This window comes from Oreochromis aureus, linkage group 18, assembly GCF_013358895.1.
Source record: "Oreochromis aureus strain Israel breed Guangdong linkage group 18, ZZ_aureus, whole genome shotgun sequence".
Classification (NCBI taxonomy): Eukaryota; Metazoa; Chordata; class Actinopteri; order Cichliformes; family Cichlidae; genus Oreochromis; species Oreochromis aureus.
In genome coordinates, this window is record NC_052959.1 from 28,696,069 (window position 1) to 28,721,935 (window position 25,867).

General features: G+C 41.6%; 1 protein-coding gene across 7 annotated transcripts in view; it reads right to left on the minus strand.

Moving 5' to 3' along the window:
* Window positions 1-25,867, minus strand: part of LOC116331649 (partitioning defective 3 homolog) — a 235,355-nt gene that overhangs the window by 113,590 nt on the left and 95,898 nt on the right. For 6 of the 7 annotated variants that reach the window (XM_039601967.1, XM_039601966.1, XM_031754404.2 and 3 more), the window contains exons 6-9: window positions 10,764-10,852; window positions 8,725-8,808; window positions 4,910-5,035; window positions 2,591-3,000 (exon numbers count right to left, since the gene is read on the minus strand). In XM_039601967.1, coding sequence (XP_039457901.1) covers window positions 2,591-3,000; window positions 4,910-5,035; window positions 8,725-8,808; window positions 10,764-10,852 — 709 coding nt within the window. The remainder of the gene's footprint in view (window positions 1-2,590; window positions 3,001-4,909; window positions 5,036-8,724; window positions 8,809-10,763; window positions 10,853-25,867) is intronic. The other variant, XM_031754405.2, reaches the window with a different exon arrangement.

Below are 25,867 nucleotides of genomic sequence, written 5' to 3' on the forward strand. Positions count from 1 at the left end.
GAGATGTTGTTGATCTACATGTGCTCATTAACCTATGTTTCTGTGGGCGGACTGCATTTGGCTTGTGTACGTTTGTAAGTTTTGCCTGCAACCTCGTACGAGTGCATCATTATGAGCCATTAGGAACGCAGGTCTCCGTCTCATATTATCCATATTCCTAGCAGACAAACAAACAATTTCCTATTATTGGGCAACTTGAAGTTGCAGGAAATGAAGAGAAATCCTCTACCCTGTCAGCACAGCACTTAAGTAGGTTTGTGGTGAATAATTAAAGTAGTTTGTACTTCGCAGGGCAATGAAACTGCATGCTTTTAAAGTCTCAGTTTGAACCAGTCAATAATTACACGCAATTATGTTGTGCCAATAAGAAAGTTCAGCCTGAAGAAATGTAATACTTTTGCTTGATTTTTAATTGGAGCCAGAAATTGAAAAACAACCCGGGTCAAAAAAACATAACACGTATTACACAACAGGGTTAGGGAACGGGTAACCAGAACTTTTCTTCTGCAAATGCAATGCAGCTCTAAACCTTTCTACACAAAACCTGCAGGACCAGAACAGAAACGTCTAAATCAGTAGGACCAGATAATAAATATAATCTATCTGAGCACATGTGTGAATACTGCAGGTAAAAAAGCAGCGAATTAAAACTGAACTGAGCATTTACGGTCGTGAGTGGATGTCTGACGCAAACTGCTCTTCTCTGCAGCATGTATGAAGGAAAAAAATGGCACGATGTCTGGTGTATTTCTCCAGATAATCAACATGCTTGAGTAACTTCTCCCACATAAAGATTACTGTACAAGTGCTCAGAACTTGTGATCATGTGATATGTTTCTGTAAATAAACTATTTGAAAAGATATGTATGTCCAAAAAAAGTTAATATAAGAACAATGAGGAGCATTTTTGCTGTATAGGGGTTTTGGCCTTAATCCCCCCCTGCCTGTCTGAATGAGCCGATGAAAAGAATAGCACAACACTTAGCCATCCTGTTTCACATCCTCTACCTAATCCCCTGCATTGATGAGCCAATCAACTTCCCGCAGGCATTCGAGGTGCGGCATTAAACTCACCGGTAAATGCTTGTAGAGTTCCTGGCTTTAAACAGGGAGGAGGATCTTTAAAACTCCCATTAGCTTGATTAAGACATACCTAAGCAATTTCCTGTGCAGAAATAAGATTCTGTGATTGATTTTGATACTCCCTGGGATTTGCAAGGAGCCCGGTGTCTGATTCAAGCACATAAGAAATGCAGGAGCTTAATCTGCGCTCAAAGCTGTAGGCTTAAGTCGGTACTCAAAACAAAACAGATGAGCCAAACAGCCTCTTGGGAATCACTGTTAATCCATGTAAGTGTCTGCTCCAACAACAGCAAACAAAGGTGGAATGAGAAAAGATAACATCTTTGACTGTGAACATAACAGATCTCCTGCCATATCATGCACAGAATGCAGTGTTTTCACAAGTGTTTTGTCAGCGAGCGGGCAGATGAGAATGAGAAGAGTGAAAAAAAACCTGACAGAAGAATGGATGGTAAGAACTGTGAGTCAGGAATTTTTAAAAAGCAGCTGGACGTTTTTATGTTTTATGTTCTGGCTTGATTCCCACCCCACGAGAGAGGACAGGTTTGGGTGAAAACTTCAACGGGCATATGGTGCAGCCCTGTCAGACTCTTTGCTGTGGCATTTGACAGTGCACGGGGACGAGCGGCTGCTTAGCAACAAGCTCTCTGGCCCTGGGACCTGGCACCGACACCTGGAATCCTGTTGGCAGAGGTTTGCACCACCTGTGTCCACTGTCAGTCAAAGCGCACACCAGGATCCCTGCAGCTTTGCAGTCCTAACGTCGCCTGTTGCTCCACATTTCCATCTAACCAGATGCTGTTTGCTTTTATCACCCACTTTTTCACATCTTGCATCAGTACGGATAGCTCTGGATGGGGTTTTTAAGCCTCTTACATCCTCGTTCATATATTCCACGCTTCCGTGCTTGAACCATCTTCCAACAGTGTTCCCTCACTTGTTTGCAAGGAATCAGGAAGCTGCTTGTTTATTGGGTGGAAATAAAAAGGTTAGACTGATTGCTGTGTATTTCTCTAAATCTTAAAAAGCCAGAGAAATGCACAGCACGAGACGAGACTCACAGATCCTCTGGAAAGAGTCTGAGTATGCTTCAAAAACAACAACAAACCCAACCCTTTTACAGCAGTTGGGATGACTTTGCTTTTTTCTTCCTCAGAAACAATAAAGATCTTTCCTGATAATGAAAGCTCCAAATGTTTTTCTGGGTTAAAAAAAAAAACGATTGTTACGGCCAATCAGAATGAAAAACACAAGCTAAACTGCCTGAGATGTGACTGCCCCAGCTAAAGAGATAACTTAACTGATAACAATTGAATCATAAATCATGTGGATCATGTGTTAATATTTACTTAACAATGAAAAACTTAACCTCATGACATTTTAATATATAATCGGTGTTATTAATAAGCTTATGAGACTAGTAATGGTTTATGATATATTATCTTTGAGTTGAAACCAAAACGAACACTAAAGCAAAGTTTGTGCGTTTTTGTGGAGACCTCCTCACCTTTCTTTAGCTGAATGCTGAGCCTCCTCCCGACTTTTTTCGTATAGCCTCCTGCTGGCGTGGAGTTCATCCCCTTCTGCGGTGAGTGGGTGTGACCTGTCGGGGGCTTGGCCGCAGAAACCGCGGGGTGAAGCAGAGGGGGGTAACCGTCAGTCGGCTCTGAGAGCACGTGAGGGTGCGGATGGGAGTGTGGGTGCGTTTGGGAACCGTGCCGGGACATCCGCTGTGGCGTGTGGTCGATGCCTGACACAGTGCTGCCGCTGAGGGAGTCGGGGCTGAAACGGCCCGAGGCGTACGCGGGGTTCCTTTCAGCGTGGGACAGCTGCTCGTAGTGGGCCTTCATCGATGACGGCACCACGTGGAACATGATGACCGGAGAGCGCATGGCTTGACGGAACATATTCTGGGCTCTGGGATAAAGACAGTGGGAGGAAATTTACCAGTTACAGGATGGTTTAAGGACATGGAGAGAAGAAAGGATAGACACAGAGGGAAAACTCAACATACTACTGTTAACAATCAAATGCAATACTTGTCTCTGCAAACTTGCCAGTGTCTCTCAAACACACACACACACACACACTCGTACTATATATAAAATCCATCTTCGCCCACCTGAACATTCTGACATGTTAATTAATGCTCATTGCCAGCATGAGCGGCTCTAGAAAGTGACTGAACCCTCCCCAACAGCTCCATCACATAATCCCCTCATTTGGCTCCAGATGAAGGAGACCTCCAGTCGTCGAATACTTTGCAGAAAATCCTCTTTTAAAACCCCTTCGGTGTGAGCTCGTGTACATTAGGTGTGAATGGAAACTTATGTTGGCTGTCAGCGCCCTGTAAAACCAAAGCCTTGTTAGCGCCACCTGTTTCAATAAAGCAAACGTGGGTCCCCTGACAGCTGAACAGACGTTTGAGAAAATGCTAGGCCCCGAGAATTTCTATTGCTCCCCCTCCACCCCCAGAACGATAACCAAAAGTCGCGCTGCCGAAGAATTTCTTTGTGAAATTCCGGGCCTCTTTTCCCAGCTACCAACAACCTTCCCTCGGGGGGATGGTCTCGTCACGGTGTCTTTACAATTTCAGGCTGGATCGAGTGTCAGAGGAGATGTAGTCTGCCCCCTTATGAAAATAAATAACAAGAGCAACTGTTGCACTAATGCACTTGTGGCAACACTATGTATGGAAGCTTTATTCCCACCCATCACATAACTTGTGGCTCCAACAACAGGAATGGCTGGAACGTGACAACATGACCGGGATCCAGAAGTCGGTTGGTTCACCCAAATTATTCTTATATACCCCCCACTCATACTTTTGGTGCAACTGCTCAGTTTCTACCCAGTAAACAGTTCTGACAGCACATTCCTTGTATTATCAACACAGGAATTCTGTGTCATGTAAGAGATAATACTGAAGTAAAATCTCATTAATCTCCATTATAATGAGGTGGTAGCAAAAGTCTCAAAGCCTGAACTTATCAGAAACCAACCAAAATGATCCCTGTGACGAGATTCTGATTTAATTAGTTTGTTAAATGGGGAAATATATGTTGTTGTCTGTGTATAATTTGGGAAGACCGACTCTTTACGTTTCAAGGAACGGTTAAATCCAACAAGATGCATCTATACATGGTCACGTGTGGGTGGTACTTTCCATAATAGGTGTCTTACTTAATGTGCATCACTTTGGAGCAGCTTATTGCATTTAAAACATGCATATACTTTGTATAAATTTAACGCTGGCAAAAGAACATCGCAAACAAAAAAGCATCGCTGCATTGCTGATATTGCATGTACTGCATACACAGCATATAGGTTCGCATGCATCGTACGGGATCTAGAAAATGGGTGGATGTGTGAGTTTGGTTAGGCAGGGAATAAAAGCAGGAGACATGAACGGCACTGAAACGGAGAAGCTGTGAATTTTAGGAGATTTATTCCCATTCCTTCTGACAGAAGAAAAGAGAAAGTAGCGAGAGTAGGAGTCCAGTGGAGCTGTTACTGTTACTGAAACAAGGGAATAAAGGCTAAGAGGATTGCAGGGACGACTTGAGCAATTGAGGCTCTGACCTACAGGAGTTAAATAGGGAAAGGTTAGCTTAGCACAGTGACAGGCAGCAGAGGAGACTGTGCGCCGGCAGGAGAGGGAGTAAAATAGGCATGAGGAGAGAGGAGAGCAGCCAAAAGAAGAAGAATGTTTCAGACTATGGGTATAAAAAGCTAGGGAAGAGGCGATGGTGCGAAAAAGCCATTCACACAGGAAGACCAGGGACCACCAGAGCTCAACAACGGCTCCCGTGAGCTGCAGTCTTACTGTTCAAATCTGATGTTTCGCAGGTCTCCGTTATTGATACGGACGATACAGTCGTTCTCCTGGAAGAGGCCCTGCTGCTCGGCCTTCCCTCCCCTCTCCAGACGCTTGACCAACAAGCCAAGAGTCCTGAAATGTTCAGAAGTTCATGTCAAGAGGATGCAGTGTCTGTGGATTCAACATGGCTGTTAAAACACTGTGGCCTGCACAGCCGGGTGAAGAATACACACGGACTTTTTTGCACACTGTATAAAAGCTGGCTAAGAGTCTTTGTCCTTGTGAGGGGTTATAAAATCTTTGATCACATATTCGATACAGTTTAGATTATTCTGACCATAGATAGCATTTTCTCTTTTATTTTAACAATCCCTCTTCCCGTGGCCAGATGGTTATTCAAGAATCATCAATGTGAAGCTAATGAAAAGCCTTTTTTTTGGCAAAAAAGACAGCTATGCCTAATTGCTGCCTCTGCTTCATCATGCAGTACCAGTGAAGAGAGTACAGTGTGGTCCTGTCATTTGCATCATCAGTGTACCAATGAGGCTTATGAGAGAAAATAGTCGCATCACATCAGGGTGCTTTAGAGGCTGTGTGTGGGGGAGGCATCTATTCAAAGGCAATCAACACATTCAAAACCTCAAATGTAGTTCTGGTCGGGTTGACGCTTTGCATGTGTTAATTTTCGAACCTCTTAAGCTCCTCTGTCCTTTTTCTGAATACAAAGTAAACAGAGTGGTTTCTGAGAGGAATAAAAAAAACAACAGTATTAAAGACTGATGGCAGACAGTAGCTGGTATATCACGCTGTAGCTCTTCAGCCATGCTGAGCTTCGACGCTTGTCGCTCTGTAATCCAGTGTGGCAAACTGGCTTATGCCTCCCCGCACAGCCACAGCGAGGGGCTAACTTCACCTGAAAGGGCGCTTTTTGGATTATAGACCAGAGAACGAGGAAGAAAATCAGCTATGGGTAGGGAAGACGGCGCACACCTAATCGAGTCTTCTTCGGCATATAGTCCGTGTCTGAGAGCATCAAGGATTTTTCGAGGGTAGTGTGAGCGACTGTTGCCCAGGTAAATTGGGTTGATTTTAGGCTTTAATACTTGCCCTCGCCTCGGGCTTATAACTCAATATGAATGAGAATGCGATTACTCCGGGGGGCAGAAAAGTTCAGGAGTCGAAAAAGTTCAGAGACAATTCGGCTGATTGAATTTGAGTGAGAACACAATGTGATTTGCTGCGGAGGGGCCCATTTCTCTGATGAAAGCTGGGCATCTTAATCTTGGTGAACCACCCAAACTGACATTTCCCCAATAGCAGAAAAGCACATTATAAATGTGCTTTTAGGCTGATTAAGTTGGGCAGAGAGAAAAGTGATATGATCTTGATTTTCAATAAAGTACAACAGAGACTTTACAGTCAGTGATGGCATTGGCGAGTCTTAGTTTAGATTGATACGTAGAGGAAGTCTGGGAATGTGCAGGGCTGCGGTTGGCTGGTGGGAAAATATCTGAGACAGGAAATACCTTGGCACTATGAAATTATATTAGACCTAAATAACCTGGTCAGCGCTGGGGTTTATGCTTTTTTTTTTTAAGGTCTACATGTAAACTTCAGCTTTAAAACTATGCAGGCAGCTAGCTGCATGGGGTTGGCTCTATAGTTTTGTTATAACCTCAAAGGCATTCATGATGTGGATCTTCAAAAACCAGATGTGAAATTCCACTAATTCCTTCAGAGTTTTGTTCCATGTGTGCTTCTGAATGCGAGCGTATAGATGTGTGTGTGCGAGTGCACTGCTCAGTGTATTCTTTAAATAATGTAAAGCTGATGTGACAGCAGCCACAGAGAAATAAAACGGTCACCTGCAAACCCCAAGCAGCCATGATTAATCACTGGAAACTGGCAAATTGCTTCATGATGCCGGCATGAAAACCTCTGTGGTCGCGCATGTGTGTGTGTGTGCGTGCTTGTCATTCAGCCTGTATGAGTGATGAAGTTATTACACTTTGCCACCAAAGAGGAATGTGTGGCATGCATGGGCATTACTGTGTGGGAGTGTTTCTGAGGTAATGCAGCCCGCTTCTCTCCAGGGGTTTTGCAAAAAATCAAAAAGGCCAAATTAACACATTTCGTGACATTTGTTACCAGAAACCAAATTCAACCAAGGAGAATTTCTTTTATGAGACTACAATAAGGCTGACAAGTCATCAGCTAAAGTGGGCAATTTTCTTTTTTCCCATTTTCTTTTCTTACATATAAAACCTGTCAGACGTGTGCCAGTGGCAAAAACTAAAACTAAAAGTGAAAAAATATATTTCAAAAAAAAGAAAAAGAAAAGAAAAGCAGAGACCAAATGTTTGCAAAAAATCCTAATTAAACACAGGCGATTAGCAGAAAGAATTTAACAGTGAAGCTACATGTTATAATTGTGTTCTGCATCGTGTATCGCTAACACTTTCCTGTGGAACCCCAAATACATAAGAGTCTGATCTTTATAGTGCTTTTGTGTGCTTGCAGTGCTATTCATCAGTCTAGATAGTTATGTTGTGCTTTGGCCAGTTTTTGAGATATTGGCTTTAGAAATGTGATGCAGCACAGCAAAAGCCAGCCAAGCATGAAGACTGAGAATCCAAAAACAGCCGAGCAATGACGCAATCGAGAAAAAACACATTCTTTACGTCACCATCTGCACATATCTCTCAAAACTATGATCAAAAACGGTTTATTGAACAGTTTCTGATGCATAAACTGCAAATAAACAACTCGATATTTTGCCCCAAGTCCTTGTCCAGCAAACTTTCTCATCTATGAAGGGAAAACACTCGGCTCGGGTGCAAAGTGGACCAGCAAAATCTGTCCCCTCTTAGTGAGGCCAAACTGGAAACACTGGAAAAACTGGACTGTGGCCATAACGCAGTTTAATTTAAACATAGTGGCGTTTTTAATCAAAAGCACAATACTTGATAAATAAGTTGCCACAAACTAAGCCACATTAATAACTAAAGTATGGACACAGTTTGGCAGTTTTTTGGCATGTTCATGAAGAAATTTTACAATTTTAGGATATACTGCAAATTGCAAATATTAGTCTTTAGCCTGATTTTTTTTTTTTTTTTTTTTTTGCATGTTCTGTCTGCCTTCTTTTGGATTTAATGAAAACTCAAGACCCGTGAGATGCTTAAACTGGCACAGGGAAAAAAAGGAAAATCAGCAGGAATGTCTTTCATACAGGAACTAATTTCTTACTGTATACATCTGCCTAATGAGAGGAAGGTGCAGCTACTGTAGCTGATCTTACAGCTATTGCTGTCAATATTTACGTCTTGTAACACTGTCAAGAATAGATGCATGCAAGTTGGTAGAAGTTGGTTAGAAAGAAAGTTCCGACATGAAACTCGATATATTAAATGTAGTCTAAGGAGCTTGGAAAGAAAAGCATGAAACGTTTCGATATATTAAATGTATTTTTGTCCCCCCAAGGCTGTTTTTCTTCCAAGCTCCTTAGACTACGATGACCTGGATCATAAGGCTACAGAAGCAGCTGGGCTGCAATATATTCAAGACCAATCAGACAGATGATACCCCAGAACTGGCAACTTGTATCAAAAGAATCTAGATGGATAAAAAGCACTGCAGGTCACACAACAAAAAAAGGCTGAATTGGCCCTTTGAGCACACATATTTCAAATATTTAAGACCTTTATGCAAAAACCTGTTAACGTAGTTAAACCCGTGGACACCATGTCTGAATGGCCCTCAGATTTATTTTCTTCTAGCCTGTTTGAAGAGCACAGCGGTTCTGCTCCGGTTATTTTTACCTGCGGTCCCTGCCACTGAAAGGCACCACGTGGATTCCCAGGGGCCCACCGTCGTTTGACACCTCCACCAGTTTGACAATGTCTCTGGGATCGGAGACGGATGAATGACAGAGAGAGACAGGGGTGGGTAGGTGGGTTGGGGAGGAGGTGCGGGGTGGAGATCAGAGGAGAGGGGTGACACCATGTGGGCAAAAATAAAAACAGGAAATGAGGCAATGAAAGACAGAAACATTATGACAACAGCTCAGTGGTGCAAACAAACAAAAATAGAAGTCAAGGAGGAGTCAGAGGAGACAAAAAGCACAATAAAACAGAGCAATCCAAAGAAATCAAACACATGTACGAGGGGAAAAAAAAAGAAAAAAAAAGGTTTTCAAAAAACCCTCACACCCCCAATTCGGACTTAAGATGCTCTTCAGAGGGTGTAATGAGACAAATGCAGTGTGTTTGCTTTTTGGGGCGTGGGACCTTAATCCTACGACACATTAATATCTGTGGAGTGGAAAATTGCCCTTTCAAAGCCGGAATTAAGCTGCATGTAAGCGAATGGCTGCCGTTTGAAGTTGTACACAGTGGGGTAGAAACTGAGTGTTAATTAGAAAGTTCCTAAACCAAATGGTACAGAAAACAATCAAGTCAAATCAATGTAACCGCACCACACAGACACATTTAACATCCACTTATCCAAGAAAGAAATATGTCAAAATTTGAAATTTAACACTGTAGCACTAATAAGTTCCCTAAAGAGGAATTCAGCTTCCTCTGCTCTGCTGGAAAATCTCTTCTGGCAGCACTCTGCTGAAATGCACAGTCAAACCTAGCAAGAAAAAAAGAAAGAAAGCAACTTCCTGACAAGATGCTGGATCAACATATCAGGTTCCTTGAGAACAAATGGTACATGTTACTCAGATTTGAGAGGTGTGAGCATCAGCGACTTGACAAACACTTTTGGGTCAATAAAGATATGTTTGTGCATCTCTGCAGAGGTAGTTTTTTAAAGCATGTCTGATGTCCTTGAGTAAGCAACACAAACCAAAATGTTCCAAAAAGTTGTAAAAAAAAGCTCAAGTTCACTGATGTTTTGGCTTTTGCATGTAGAAACTGAAAACGGCGACGGGGGAGACCTAATAATGAAAGAACTGACAGAAAGTTGCATTCCTAAGGATGTTAAAGCATTTATATGTAAATTAATGTGTGCTGATATCCTTTTAAAAGCAAAGAACACCCAAAACAGTTCCAGCTATTTGCATTTCTGAGGCTGTCCATACACTGGCAAATATTATAAAGATGCTAGATCTAATCCATTCACAGCTTTGATACAATGACTATGATTAGCCCAGGGAAAATGGGCCCCTTACTGACAACTAAGAGGCAGGAGAAACCAGAGTCTCTGGGAAATCATAGGAATAATAATACCATACCTGCATATTAAACTGGAAGCATGCAATGGAGCAAAATAACAAAACAAAACACAGTTGTTAATAACAGAAGCTGAATGGGTTAGTGCGTGGGAGAGCTCTGATGGCGAGACGAGGATCATTTTGCTCCCACAAAAGAGAATTATGTAAATCAGAAAGCAGGGCTGAAAATGAGATTTTCGACAAACAAACCTCGGCTACAATATAGAACCTGCTGCTTTAGCTTTTAAGTGCCTATTATGTGAAGAAAGCAAGCGGAGAACAGATTTACAACGGTCAACTCTGAAGAGATATTCTAGTCTCGAACAACCAAAGTTGTTACTTCTTCGTGTTCGGATGTGTCCATCATACTTAGCACTGCATGTACCAGGTTGCTGAGATGCGGAAACAGTATCGCAGTATTAGCAAGACATCAGGCGCTGGCTTACGGAGGTGTGGCAACACCACAAATATTGCAAGTTTCAGCCTATACATTTAGTTTAAACACACATGTATTATTTGACCAGCAAAGGTTAAATGATCATCTGGTCAGAGTCACTTGGAGAGGATGAGATTGACAAAGCTGCGGGTCCTCTACAAGCATCATTCTAGCGAAGGCAAAGACGCTGATCAGTGACTTACTCTAGTGACCTCACAGCAGTGTGGTCAATGGAGTCAGCTCGGCCAACAGGCTCGATCCGTCCGTTTTCTTCTTCTCTTGCCGCTTCCTCCTGGAACGAAACAAAAGGAGAAAAGAAAGAAGAATTTGAAGTGAGTGACACTCAAAAAGCACAAGAAGACTTGAGTCTGAATCTCTTTTACATAAACAGATTAATCTGAAACTTTCAGCTCAGCCACCACATTACAAGTGTGAGGTGGATGAATCCTGTTTGAGTTCAAGGACTGACTGATGTCCATACGACTGTTGGCAACACACACCCATGACTAAATGTCTGCACGATGAAACCGCATACACAATTTTCCAGTTTTTCTTGCCAGCCAATGAACTGGTTGACAGTCACTCACATTATCTATGCTTTATAGAAAAATGATGTTGTCAACAGGCTACAGAGCATTTTCTGCCACTCCAGTTGGTCCATATGTCACACTGGGCACTCGTGCTCGGCCATGAGTTGGCCAACGTTCACGTCAGTTGAACGCAGTCCAAGAAGCGTATGGTTTCTCACAGACCTCCGAGATGTGCGGCTATGATCCAGCAGGAGGTTTTCAAGACAGATTTCAGAGATCAGGAATGCATAACCAGCGTGTCAACGTGTTGAAAATGTGTCAAGTTAGAGAACAGAACCTCCGTTATATCTTCAGGACCTAGTGTCGTTTCCTAGTTGGCACAACAAGACCACGATCAGCGCCGCTGGATTGGGCCATTTATGAGCCAATATTCCTCATCCATCTTGTTTCCTGCCTTTCTGTTTGCATGCTGGCACAAAAACAGTGCCATCCACCACCCAAAAAGTTAAATGCAAACCTGATGTAGCCAAGAGGAGCAGACCGGAGGAGGTTTTCCACAGCTATAAAAATACATGCCCTTTACAGCCGTACACCATCAAAATTACATCGCCTTTGTTCTCTTCTTGTATTAACTGTGGACACTTTGTGCGTGTCAGTTTGGACAGGGAAGTTGACATTCATGACACACACGCGTGCACAAACACACACAAGGTGCACCGAGAGGAGAAAAATGAGAAGCGGAGAAAGAAGGTCATTAAAATTTCAGGGCGACACTGGAGAGGAGAGAGGAGCGAGCGGCCGCAGCAGCAGAGGCGCAGGCCTCCCCGGCAACTGGCCTCATCAGTATGAAAATGAGCCTGCTGTTACCGTGGCTGCCGTACGGTTGCCATGACACTTTGGTTGCCTTGAGGACATGGAGCTACAGGGCAGCATACAAGTGTAAGCATGAGTGTGAAGAACTTTGGGCTGCTGTCTTTTAATTTCAGTCGTCTTCTGCCAGCCTGAAGTGCTGACTGTGACAGTGAAAACAGAAAAGTCAACAAATGTGACAAATGCAGTATACGCATTATTTACAAACGGATAAAAACCCGACTTTTCAATGACTCTAGATAGAAAAGTTACAGGAATTTAGATATTAATTAAATGTCTTTTTATATTTACAGGGATACACACCTGGAACTCTGAGGATTTCTTTTATTTTACACCTTTTTGTGTTTTGTTTTGGTCTATGCCATCCGGGGACCAGGTTAAGAATAAGTGTTCAAACACCAATGACTAATGCTGAAATCTGATGCGTCTCATACTTGCTGAAATTGTACAATTCTGGGACTCCACCCATTAAAACCACTGAGCACCTCTGATTGAAATTTGGCTCATTTCACCATGCACACCTCTACATTCCCAGTGCACTCACAGTCTTCTTGCTAATAAAGTGTGGCTCTGTGTTCAAGTTTCACCATGGAGCTTTAAACCAGACAACTTCTGTGCCAAACGGACCCAACTTTAATGTCAGCGCCAATCGCTGGTGATTTGACCAATACATTAAGACAAAACCACACTAGGAGCAACTGTGCATCCTGAATTCTTCCAAAGGTTAGTCCATCAGCACCAAGATTTACTTTAACCTCATGAAGAACCTTTGGCCAAACCACCACATACAATTATTTCATCATGCAGTGGGAAACACAGCATCTTTTACACCACATGAGCAAAACCACTGCTGACCACATTGCTTTTAGCAAGATTTGGTTTGGTCACAGATTTGGCTACCTGTGACCGTTTTCTATTCTAAATTTGAAGAGATGCATAAATCTTAAACTTTTTGATCCGTAGACATTCAGCTTTCTGTTTCATGATTTAGTTTTTCTTCATATCAGCTTTGGCACTCGACTTCCCTGCCACTTACAGCAGCGATCATCACACATCAGCTCCTTGTTTCAACTTAACGACCGTGGAAAGAGTCTTTTTCTAGCCCTCTAGCAACTGTTCAGAAAATCACCTACCAAAAAAAAGTACTGCTTTGCAAAATCAGAGTATTGTTGTTGAGCTAACTGCAGAACAAAGGTTTTGCAAAAAATAAAAAAGGGCTTACTTCTAACATTATTACTGATAACCCCTGAATCCCCCCAAAACAAGGTATTGAAAACATCATCATTAGCTGGTGTAACAACACAAAGCATAACTAGCATGTGCTTTTTACATGGAAGCCATTAGCCAGCTAACCTCTCCATGCAACATCTATTTAGCATCCAAGTCAACTTTTTATTCATTCCACTGACTCTCTCTGGGTTTTTGTACAAGACATGATATATGCTACATACAGTGCAGAATAATAGTGCAGGACAGTCTTATAATGTCTCATCGTTGTTTTCCCTAATTTGTGTGTGAACAAGCTGTGCACAAATGCAAAACACACTACAGTTTACACCTAACCACCACCAACATTAATATCATTTATGTATTTATTTAAATGAATGGAATCACTGATCTTCCATCACATATGTATAGATAAACAACAGCAAAAATGTTAGACATGGTAGATGTTAGACAATTTTTAATCCATCAATCCCCCTTACAGTAGTGCAGCACTTACAACTTAGACAATTGCATCATAAACGCAATAAAGTTTCAGTGCTATATTTTGCAACTTTTAGTGTGGCTGTATCTAATAATATTCAATATTCTCTGCATCATCAAATGACAAATTTAGTTCAAAAATGGCTCAATGAAGAAGAACATTAAAGTGTTCTGCCTCAGTCTCCTGGATACAGAGTTGATAATATAAGCACTATGGGGAGCACTGTAAAGAAGCCAGCGTGGCTCTTAAAAGACCTCTCTCTGATCGGTGGAGAGAAGCACCGAATTCCAAGTTTTTTACATTATCATAAAGAAGTTATGTAATAATAATAATATTTTAAAAGAGAACATTCCTAATGTGTCATTTTGACATTGCAGAAAAACTCTTCTATAAAATGGTGCAAACCTATGATCTAATCATCCACTGAATACTTGCCAAAGCCATGCAGCCTTGTTCATGTGCACATTAGAAAGAAAACACAAAAACCAGAGCAAGAGAAAAATCCAGCAGGCAGAGAAACAATAGCACCTCAAAGCGCCTAATCCTAATACTATTCAACACTTATCAGGAGATGAGGAAGTGAGGCAGGGGGACATCAGAGGGGGGAGAGGAGTCGCTATCTGGGGAAGACCAAATGAGATCCACATTCATCACAGCACACGCTGTTTTATTTCATTAGAGGAACAAAATGAGAGACATTTATAAAAGACAAAGTGTGCCGGGAAGAATGTATTAACAACATCATATTATTCATTCATGGCAACTCCCATGGGCTAATGTGCATAGATGGATTTGCCAGTTGTCGTCAAATAACATCAACACAATAGAAAGTTTACTAGTGAAACATGGATAACACCATCTGCTGATGAACTTTCTGTGAAATGACTGAAAGCTTCAAAAGAAATGAAGAGAAAAGACTTGCAATTAAAAAAAAGGAAGTACTCGCTGTAAAGAGAAAAAACAAACAAACAAAAAACTAGCTTTTCTCAGACAATACTGGCAAAAACTCGATTTGCCCAGTTTAATGGAACAAATATTTTTTTTACTTCGGCATCCTTTTCAGAAGTCCAGCTGGAGACACTCTGAGAGGCATCGCCACACTTTGCAAACCACACAATCAAGACGTCGCCCATTCCCGTTGCTGGGAGGGGGCCGAGCGAGCAAAGCAAAGGATAGAAGCATTAATAATTCAGGGTCGAGTTGGGGGGTTAATGGCTAGCAGGCAGACAGGCAGGTACGAGGGCCGGCGGCCGATGTGTTTTCCAGCCGAGTCATTGTTTGTTTCCTGGATGTGGAAAAGTAGAGGCAGGCAGGCAGTTTTCAGGCCCGGGGGCTCATTAAAGATTAATAGGAGAATCCACTGGGGCCTGTCCTTTCTATCTCTCAGACTAAATGAAGTGGTCTGCACCTAGTGTGCATGCATGGGAGGGAGACTGAGTGGAGTATTGCTGCACTTTAATGAAGTGTTGCCCACTCCCCTGTCCTGCCACTTTGACCATACTGTCACTTAAGAACTGATGCGAATGCACACATGAACACACACACACACACACACACACACACAGATGGAGGAGTGAGTGTTATTTGCAGAAACGAGTACAACTTTCTAAAGACGCTGACACAAATCTGCAGAGACCAAATGCAAACATTTTGACGTGGCAGGAATGTTAAATGTGACGGTGAGCGTAAATGTTTAAAATCAGTAACAACCGTAGTTACAGTCATTTGTGGCATCGTACCTGGATCCTTTCATTTCTTTGAAACTCGCATTAAAATTTTAAAATCCCGATCCGTTTAAATATGAATGATTGTGTCTCCGGAGTACGGAAAGTTTTTGATCATTAGGTTTGATGTTAAAGCTGCCCTTCATAGTGACAACCTCTGAGAAAGACTTCACAGGAAGTGCTTTGAACTGGTGCAGTGGTGAGAAGCGCTGATTTGCTTTGTCAAGCTGACTGTTAGCAGTGCCAATTAAGTCAAGTCAAAGTTTAAAAAAAATAAAAAAAAAAATCATACAAAGTGGTGCCTCGCATAAAAATCAATCTTTGCAAAATGCTGCATTTTTTAAATCAGTAAAAATGAACTGCAGGTTTAGAAATAATGCAGTTGTCTTTATGATGGCCTTCAGCAAAGTATAAATAGCGCCTTATTCGCACACAGGCGGGCTAATCAGACATTCTGTTCTTGAATAAATAGACTATATCGGTTGGAACCACTGGTCAACATCCATGACCCGTCAACTTAGGTGCTCTTATATGATTAGTGTTACATACTGGCTACTGTGCAGTAAATATGCAATTTTACACAATAAAGTTCAAATGGACACTACTTAAAATCACAAAAGTGAACGATAAAAATATGAATATATCACAAAATATCATCAAAATATAGCACATTTTTATTTTCAGTTTCATTATGATACAAGGTCATTAATCCTTACTTTTAAAAACACTTAAAAATTAATGGTGCTCATTAATATGTGATTTTTTTCTCCTATTATTTCAGTACTTTTGCATTGGAATTGGATTTCCTCTGTTTTATTTCAAAATGTCATATATACATACAGGCATACTGCGCAGTCCTATTACTTCGATGAACCTTCATTTTCAAAATAACCAATGCTACATTAAAACACAAGCGCACAAACATTTATCTGTGTTAACTGGTATCTGTGTCCTCTCCAGCAGAACTCCATATGTTCACAACCGGATGAAACACTGAACTAAAGACTATAAATTAGCCTTAACCTTTAACCTCTAACCTGAAAGCCACCACACACCATCTGTGGCTGACAGACAGATGAAAGTTAAAGGTGGACTTCAAATAAAGCTCCAGACCATCTTTGCAGCATTCGGTCTTCCGTGAGTTCAACACAGCTGCTGTAAGCTTTTAAGTTTTTTTCCCCTCATGGAAAAATCCTGTAACGTTGGAGATAATGATGTGACAGACTTTAAAACAGAGAACTGGTTTGTTAGCATTAGCACTTTGCCTAAAATAACTAAAGCAGAGCAACTCACATACAAGGCCAAACTGCTTCAATACAATGAGAAACTTTCCTTAAAGACAGACAATAACAACAAGACCACAAAACCACTAATAGTTTCTGGGGCAGTGGCTGTGTGACCCTTTCAGGAAGAAATAAAAACAACAACAACAACAACAACAAATCTACTCAATTTCTTGGCGAGTTAGACAACGAATACAGACAGCTTCAGATTTTCACCAGAACATTTACTGAAAGCACTCAAAAGGTTTATTAGAGGCCACCTGAATGGACTCACACATTTCATTATGTCAAGGGATGCAGTGATCAAACATGGCTGCACATGACCTTCGATGTCTTATTCATCGAGGGCAGAGATGAGGCAGACATCCAGCTAAGAGGACAAAAATAGCAAATAGTAAAAGAATACTAGCTCATCTCAAGTTCAGCTTTACTGGCTTTAAACATTTGATGCAGGATCAAATAAACCTTGTGTCCCTGATAAGTTTGATATTGCGCTGCACAAGACAGTCCAATCCATCCCGACAGAGAGACGTATAATGAATGCTGATGCTTGTCTCTGTGCAAGACCACAATGCATCATTAAAAGCAAGCTTTCAATTACAGATCCCTGCACTAATTCAATTAGTTTCCTTTGAAGACACTTTGATAATGGGATCCAGACGGGCGGACGGCATCGTCAATAACTCGAGGATTTATTGAGCCAAGGGGACGTTATCGGAGTTTATATCATCCTGGCAGCCTGTCGGGGTGTTACACAAGGAGAGGAGAACGCTACGTGTTCACGTGAATTGTGCGGTTTTGCATGAAGGGTATATTGAAAAAAATATAGAAGATTTCAAAAGATAGCATGCGATTTTGAATGCATTTCACTTTCAAGGACTTTACTGTCTTTAGTCTATGCATCTTTGTGGTGTCAGTTCTCTTAAATCCTGGCACAGAGACGGATTTGAATATTTTTCTCGCTCTTAAATGAGTCCTAAACAATTTGCTGTAAGATTTTCCCGTATTGTGACATGGCTGAACAGTTCCTCCAGTGTAAGGGGAGGAAATGTTCTCTCGTTCTAGTGAGTGGTGCTTGTTAAAAATGGAATAACAATATTTTATTGTGTTGTTGTATTGAATTACAATGAGTGTTAACTGAACTGGTCCTCCTCAACTTTTAAAAGCTTGTTTTGCCTGATCATTTAAACATAATACGAACAAAGACGACCTTTACTTCAATCATTTGAGCTCCTTTGGTCTCAGCCCATTTACGTTGCTTTGGGACCCTTAAACTGGTTTATGGCGTCATGCTATCTGCCCATAGATTAATGTTGCCATTGGGAGGTCACCCAGTGGTTTTTGAAGTCCTGCTTTGAAACCTCGGTTTAGTGTGTGCATTTTTTTTTTTTTTTTACAGCCTGGGTGGAGGGCGAAGTGCATCAATACACTGTATAACATACAGAAAACAGATACCAGCTCATTTCTTCCTAAGCAGCATACAAATAAAATCCTGTATGTTCTACTTTGGGTGGATGAAAATAGACTTGCTCAGGCTGTTGTCAGATAATTGCAGTTAAATGTATCCTATAACACCAACACCACAAGCATGGCTGTTTGCCCAGTACAGTGACTCTAACTAGCTGAGCAGAAAGCTAGCCGCATGTGTTAGCATCCACCTGCCAGTTACAGCAACCATGACATATATATATATAATGCAAACTTTCTACAGCTAGCTATGTTTTTGAATTAGACTGTAACATGTTTATTTTATTTCTGCTCTTGCGAGTCTACGTGGACTGTCTTGGTTTTGTAGCCAGCCTCATGTGGCCTTTAGAGGAACTGCAGCTGTTTTTTTGCAATTTTTCAGCCCAGTAGTTACTTTTGTTTAACACATTGGTAATCTGATTTATTTGCAAATAAACTGTGAGTGAGTCACACAGTGACATTTGACTCTCTGGCGCCTTCTCCATTTTAATGTCAAAGGGAGGTAAATGAAGACATGCTTTTCTTGGTTTGGGGGACCTTAGGTTTACAGTGTTATCCAACACCATTAGGATGAACTAGACCACATATTGTAAACCAGGCCTCACATTAAAGTTCAGGGTTCAGTGTTAATAAGATGAATTCGGCTGCATTTCTTTGGTCCCGTCCGTTATCTCTGAGTTCTGTGTCTGCAGCACCAGGCTGGCATGGATAGTTTCCCCCGGCTCAGGATTATTTCGCAGTGACTCAGTCCTAGCCAGCTTTGCTTTGTTGCCACACATCCCAATCAGTTTGATTGATCTGCGTAGTTCTCTCACTGGCCCCTATGAAAGCGTTAACTTCTGTCCAATAGCAACAATATGTCCATTCACCAGATGTGGGGACATTATCTTCAGCCCATCCTTGCACTGCCACAGCTTTACGATGGTAGGACAGTAGGTCCCATCTTCAAACTGTTGGGTTTCAGGCGTGGTTGGATTAGTGGCAGCAGTACTACAGATTCCAGCTCAAAACCAGCAGATGCAGGGACTGTTATTCCTAAAGAAAACTCCTTATGCAGGAAAATTCTGTGCGAAATTAATCCTCATAACGGGTTGCAGTGGTCTGGTCACTTGCCATCACTCCCAATCCACAGAGTCACCTTCTTTGAACTCATCTCTCTTCCTCTTAATGCCTTTTTCTAAGGGCCTGCTGATACAGCGCACTCCCAAAACACTCTCTTGTGAAGGTCGTTTGCACCGTCTCTGATTGTGACCCTTATCAAAGAGGCTACTTTTCCTTCTTTCAATGCAAAAGGGCATCACCGTGCAAATATAATTCTTTCTTTGAATGTAGAGGTCATCCTCATCAACTCTCCATATCTGATGTCTCCCGATGAGCCCGATGAGGAGGAGTGGCTTTGACGGACTAAATGATTTCTTGAGGCCACTCTGCAGAATAGTCACTCTTCTCATTTCTTCTCTATATTCGATGGTTTCAGGTAAAATTATCCTGTGCATTTTCTTCTGATTTATTTCTTCTCACACGTCTCACAGGGCTGGATTGTAAGCCCTTTATTTAGAGCGGTAAATAAAACATTAAAAAACTCATCCCCTCCTTGATCTTACTTGATCCTCCAGAAGAGTGTGTAAATGTTTATATTTTCCATTTTAATGTGTTCAGCTTTCCTGATGGTAGGATATTTTTCTTCTTTCTCCTGGAAGGAAATCTTCCCATTTTTTTATAATGTATTTTTTCCCCTTCCTCCCTCCGCTGCGCTGTGTGCCTCCTGTAACCTCGAGATAGTCATAACATTTTTATAACTTTGCCTCTGCATACGACCACAGTGGATTTCAAATCAAACAATTAAGATGTGATGGAAGTGCAGACTTTTAACTTTAACTCAAAGGGTTGAACAAAAGTATTGTGTTAACTCTTTAGGTTATTCCATTACTGCCAGTCCCTAACAGCTCTAGGTCCCCATGGTTCTGGTGAAAAGCCTTCGCAGAACAGTGGAGACTATGGTGACTGTGATTTTCTAGGTAAATGTACAAAAATCACACTCCAGAAAAGTTTAGGTGTCTTTGAAGGCCAAAAAAATGCTGACAGCGACAGCACGTCCTTTCCACAGCCCCGTCTCCACACATACAGCACTGTTTCTGCGACACTCCCATGTACCTCATGGAACTACAAGAGGCAGCAGTAATATCGGCGCGCACAAAATGAGACTTCCAGCACTTCCTAAATTACCGCAGAGCCGCTGTAGCAATCCACTTAATTCAACTGCAATTTCTCCGATCCAATTCAATCAAAGTGGCTGGGGTTGGTGGAGGGGTATCAGCGCACCAAAATATGCAATGCAATTTACTCAAACATAATAGACAATGGAGGCCTCATCAGGAATCAAAGCAATTTCAAAACTCACATTTTAGAAGCCGATGTCCCCTAAGAGCTCAGTCAGTCTCGTTTGAAGTAAATTTGTGGGTTGTGTTAAAAACGCTTGTATTGTGAGTCTGACTGAGGACGCGGAGGAGGGCAAAGGGGGTTTCCCTTTTAAGCCAACTTTATTCCTTTCCCAAAGTTATCAGATGTAGTCTACAGGAAAAATAACTGAATACAAAGGTTACAGAGAGGTGTATCAGAATTCCTCCAGAGAGTGAAGGGAGATGAAGCGAGTGATGGGACAGAGAAATGAAAAACTACAGAATAAAAGGAACAGTAGATTGAGGGAGTGACTCAAAGGATGACAGAGAGGCAGATAGCGAGACGGACAAAAACGCATTACACGAGGGACAGAGAGCCACGACAAAGCTCGTTCAAAGGATGACAAATGACACTTTGAAAACTCCCAGCTATAAATCTGAGGGGATTCTGAGATCTTCTGACATTTTACACTTTCACACTTTTGGCTGTCAAAACAAAAAAAGAAGCTGAAAGTTTGAGGTTCTCCAGATGTGTCAATCATTCAAACAGAGTATTTAGAAATACTTTGAGTCGCACAAGTGAGCTGGAAATACCACCAGGGGGTTAACTATCTAATGTTTGCTGTGGCGGTTATACCTGCCATTGTCACCATCCTGAATGGTGACGCTACATCCGCTGATATGAGCCACACAGAGTGGAGGTACGAGAAACCAGAGGAAGAGCGAATGTGTTCGACTTGAAACCATATGCATCCCATATGGAGAGTCGAAATATGTGGCAACTGGAACAGATCAAGCCTACACACATTGCACTTACTTGCATATATAAACTTTGAAGTGCAATTCATTCCATTTAGAGAGCAAATAAAGGGGATGGGATGCATATGCGTATGTTGCAAAAACGTGGTGCATAAAAGTAACGAGGCGCGGTGCCATTACTGAAGTTTCTGCTGTTGCGCGTGTCAGCTTCTAAAGGTTTTAACTCAGGAAGCTAATCAACATGAATGCTCAAAATAATGAGCAGTGCAAACATGTTCAGTTGGACAGAAAAAACACAGACTGCTGAGGGCGGCTGTGTAATTCTTTTAAACTGACCTCCCGGGCTGATTAAGCTGCTGATTGATCTTCTAAAAGTCACGAAAGAACTGTCAACTTCAAATGTACCATGATTCTTTGCATAAACAGTACATACCAGCTGATTACACTGAAGCTTTCTGAGCAAGCTCTGCACTAATGCAGCATGTTCAAATCTCTGCGAGTAAGTTCAATTTCAGACAAATATCCTGACAGAGGAAGGAAGTGGTGAACACGTTTGAAGCAATATTTACTTCCTGGGCATTCTAATGGTGTTAGCGCAATGAAACGTCTTTTATGTTGGTAGTTTTCTGAAATTATTCACCTGGAGACAGAACACAGCTGGAGTGGCGAAGGTGTGGGGAATGAAGAGTAGGTATCATTTATAACAAAATAATCAAATAATGAAGTCAAGTACTTCCTGATGTTACACAGTAACAAAAACCCAAACAACGTTTTCTTTATAGAGCTTACGTCAAACTTGAAGAAGGTTTTTTCATTTGTGTGCTTTCATCAGAGGTCTTAGAGCTACCGCAGGTCTAATCTTCGTGGTGTATTCGCCATACGCCCTTACAACAGAGGTGACCAGCATGGGCCGTGGCCAGTCACACAGCTTGTTACGTGATGCACCATTTACCAAGATGACACTCCCGATAGAGCCGCTGCAATAGAGCAAAATAACAGGTAAAGCTGACCAAACTACACCTCTGAGAGGAAGGGAGCTATAGATAATAGTGACAAGACACACACACACACACACACACACACACACACACACACACACACACACACACACACACACACACACACACACACACACACAGCGGTAGAGATGTCAGATTGAAAGCCATTATTCTGACTGACTCAAACTGTAATGGCTGCTGCTGAGAAGAGCGTGTCTATATAAACAAGTCGAGGGGAAAAACTAAATTTCTCTCTGTCGTCTCCCTCTGGCTTTTTCCTTCCTGCACAATGCGTTCTGTACCTTCAGCAGAACTTCTGTAACTCTCGCAGCACCGTTAATGAGTCAAAAACTTTAGCTGAGCTATGACTGAACATAGCGCATCAGTCAAAACAATGAAAGTTCAGTATATTAGAGTGTTTATTCTTACTATTAAAATTCAGGGAACTGAAATTTAAAATAAGCCCCAATTTTAAGAATTTGATACTTTTTTTTTTTTTTTTACATTTTAGAGAAATCCACCTAGGGCTTACAGCATGTCATATATTTGACATTTTTTGGTCTTATCAACTGATGATTTGCATTTATTATAAAGTTTTCTGCATGTTTTGGACCCTTTCTGGACAGAAATCAAAACTAAGCTAATTAACAAATTGAAATTCTCTTGTTTTGCAAATGAGGGCAAAATTAATTAATTTGTAGTGAACTGGCAAATCACTAAAACCAGGCTTGAAATAAAAGTTTCATCTGTATTCACTATTACTATTATTATTCAGATGTTTAGAAAAATGCACTTTGAACCTGCTTGCAGGTTTTGAGATCAGCTGTTTTGGATGTGTACTTGTCGTCCTTCATTTCAGAACAATCTGCCCGACTCTTCGGTAGGCAGGTTTCATTTCCAGAGCACAACAGACCTCAATAATCAGCTCCATCCCTCTTTTGTCAGATCTCTGATTCTCCTCTGATAACAGCTGGCACCTGCTGTTGTCATCCTTCTCATCTGTCTTTGATCGTTTTATAGACCGCCGATAAACTCTGTTGCTCACGGAGCCCGTAGAGCGCTGCAGATGTACAAAACTGAGATCCTTATCTCGGATTTCAGTCTCCACTGTATGTGTTTCTAACCCTTCCTGAACATCAACAGGCAACAGGTGGATTAAGTTTTGAGAAAGAGCTACCATCTGTCCAACCAGCACAGGTCTCTTTTAGGTGTAATTACTTCTTGGTAGCAGGTGAGCAACATGGAATTACATGCTCGTGTGTGTGCCTGCAATGTCCTGACAGCAGCTTGCAGCCTAAGATGGAGCTCCCTTTGGGAAAACTGTGTACCCACAAGAGGGGGAGAGCTGTCTTTCATCTCTCCTCCGTCTCTCTGTTCCGGCTCTCTCCCTGCGTCCCTCCCGGCTGGAAAAGATCTGGGCTCCCACAGCTCTCTGTCATATTAAAACCAAAAGATCAAAGGTGATGAGGAGTGGAGGACCAAAGAACAGAGAGAAAGAAAAGAGAAATGAGAGGAGTCAAAACAAAGGGGCTGATGTGAGGATGGGATATAAAGAGCAAAGAGAAGAGGAGGATCAATAGAGAGAGATGAGGAGCGGGATCTGTGAGAACGGAAAGATGAAGTGAAATGGAAAGTTTTTTGGAGTTACGATGTGTTGCTCTAAAAAAAAGCTGACGCTAATTCTACTCTCCTAAATGTCTTCCTGATTGAAGCAGAGGAAGAAAAAAAAAGGGGGGGGGGGTGTTTAAGCAAAGAATTTGTTCAATCAACAGCAGCGGAAGCATATGTCAAATAAACAATGATGAATATGTGAGATTGGATTTCACACGTGGAGACGTTTGTAAATGAAGGACGGAGACATGCAAGTCAAACACAGGCAGTTATTCCAGGTGGCTTTAAGGCTGTAAGTGTGTCCTTGTCCTTCAGTCATGTGTGAAAGAAACTGTTACTGTAACCTTCTTATTAATTACAACAGCAACATTACTCCTCCTCAGAGGCCTTTAGAAATACAGGAAAAGGGAAAAAATGAAGCCATCTCTCTGTGTATGAATATAATCAATAAAAACAACTCCTCCCACGGAACATGAAACAACTACTACACAAAATTAACAACCACACTGCTTAAACAAGTTAGCAATAGCTGGTCAGAACCAGCAGATCGTCATTTCAAGGTCACTTTGATCATGTTTGGCTAAGAACATAAACATCTGAGACTTCATTCTCACAGTTCAAGTCTGTTTAAAGTTGAAACATGAGCTGCAGAAAGGCCAGCTTTGGCTCTATGGGAAAAATACAGAATAAAAAAAAAAGACTGTAAGCACATGTGAGCTGGCAATGGGACTGATGGGCCGGTGCAATGCTGGCTTGAATAGCATTATTCTGCTTTTAACCTTATGATCATTGAGATGGACGATAAATAACTGCCAGAATGTTAACACTGCAAGCTCATGGAGACATTCCATATACTTCCTGGATCGTATTTCAACTTCTCACAGTGTAAGAAGAGCCTCCTGTATTTTTTTAAATTTTAAATTAGACATAGCCAGTCTTGTCATAATACCAGATTACTACACATAATGAATCGAATATTTTGTTCACAAGTATGTGAAAGAAAGAGGAGGAGGTATGGCAATTAGGTAGATTTTTCCTTAGGTAGTAAACATGACATATTACTCTCTGTCATTAGTCACAATTACATAACTGACAATATGTCAATTACTTGACACATTGCTTCTTTTTTCTTATCTTTATCTCTTAAAAAAACAAACCTTTTCCTCTGTGTGCATTTTGTTTTATATTTGTATTATTTGACTGTAAGATTCCCACCAGACTTGCAGCCAGACCTGGTGACTGTGTGAAAAAGGCAAATAAGAGATTTCATCTTCATCTTATCTAGCAAAAATTAAGCCAGAATGAAGGTGCAGTGTGTGAAAACAAAGTACACTCCATGATTTACAACTTGTAGAAGTCCCTTTAGCAGGAATAACTTCAAGTAAGCATTTTCTGTGCTCTTTTCATATTATTGGATGAATTTTGGCTCTTTCCACAACCTTGCTTTAGTTTACTGAGATTTTTCTGCACAGCTCTGTTAAGGTCCTGCCTCAACATTTCAATCAGGTTGAGGTCTGGATTTTGACTGGGCCATTCACTTGATTCTGTCTTTATTCTTTTTCCCACCAGCTATTCTGCTGTAGATCTGCTGGTGTGCTTGGGATCCTTGTCCTGTTGCATGACACACTCTGTCAGACAGATTGAGTCTTTGGCATACAGAAGTGGTCACGGTCAACTCAATGACTGCAAGCCGCCCAAGTCCTGTGGCTGCAAAGCAAGCCAGAATCATTGCCCCTCCACCATCACGCCTGACAGTTTAATGTGTGGCTGTTTGTGCTGACGTTTTATATGCTAACAGAGGACTGTAGAGTCTGAGATATAGTTCTTGGGTTTTTTTTCAGAGTTTTTTGCAGATTCTCTGAACAATGCACGGTCTGACCTTGGGGTGAATTTGGTGGGGCATCACTCCTGGGAAGACTGGCAGCTGTCTCAAATGTTTTGCTCCTGCAAATAATCTC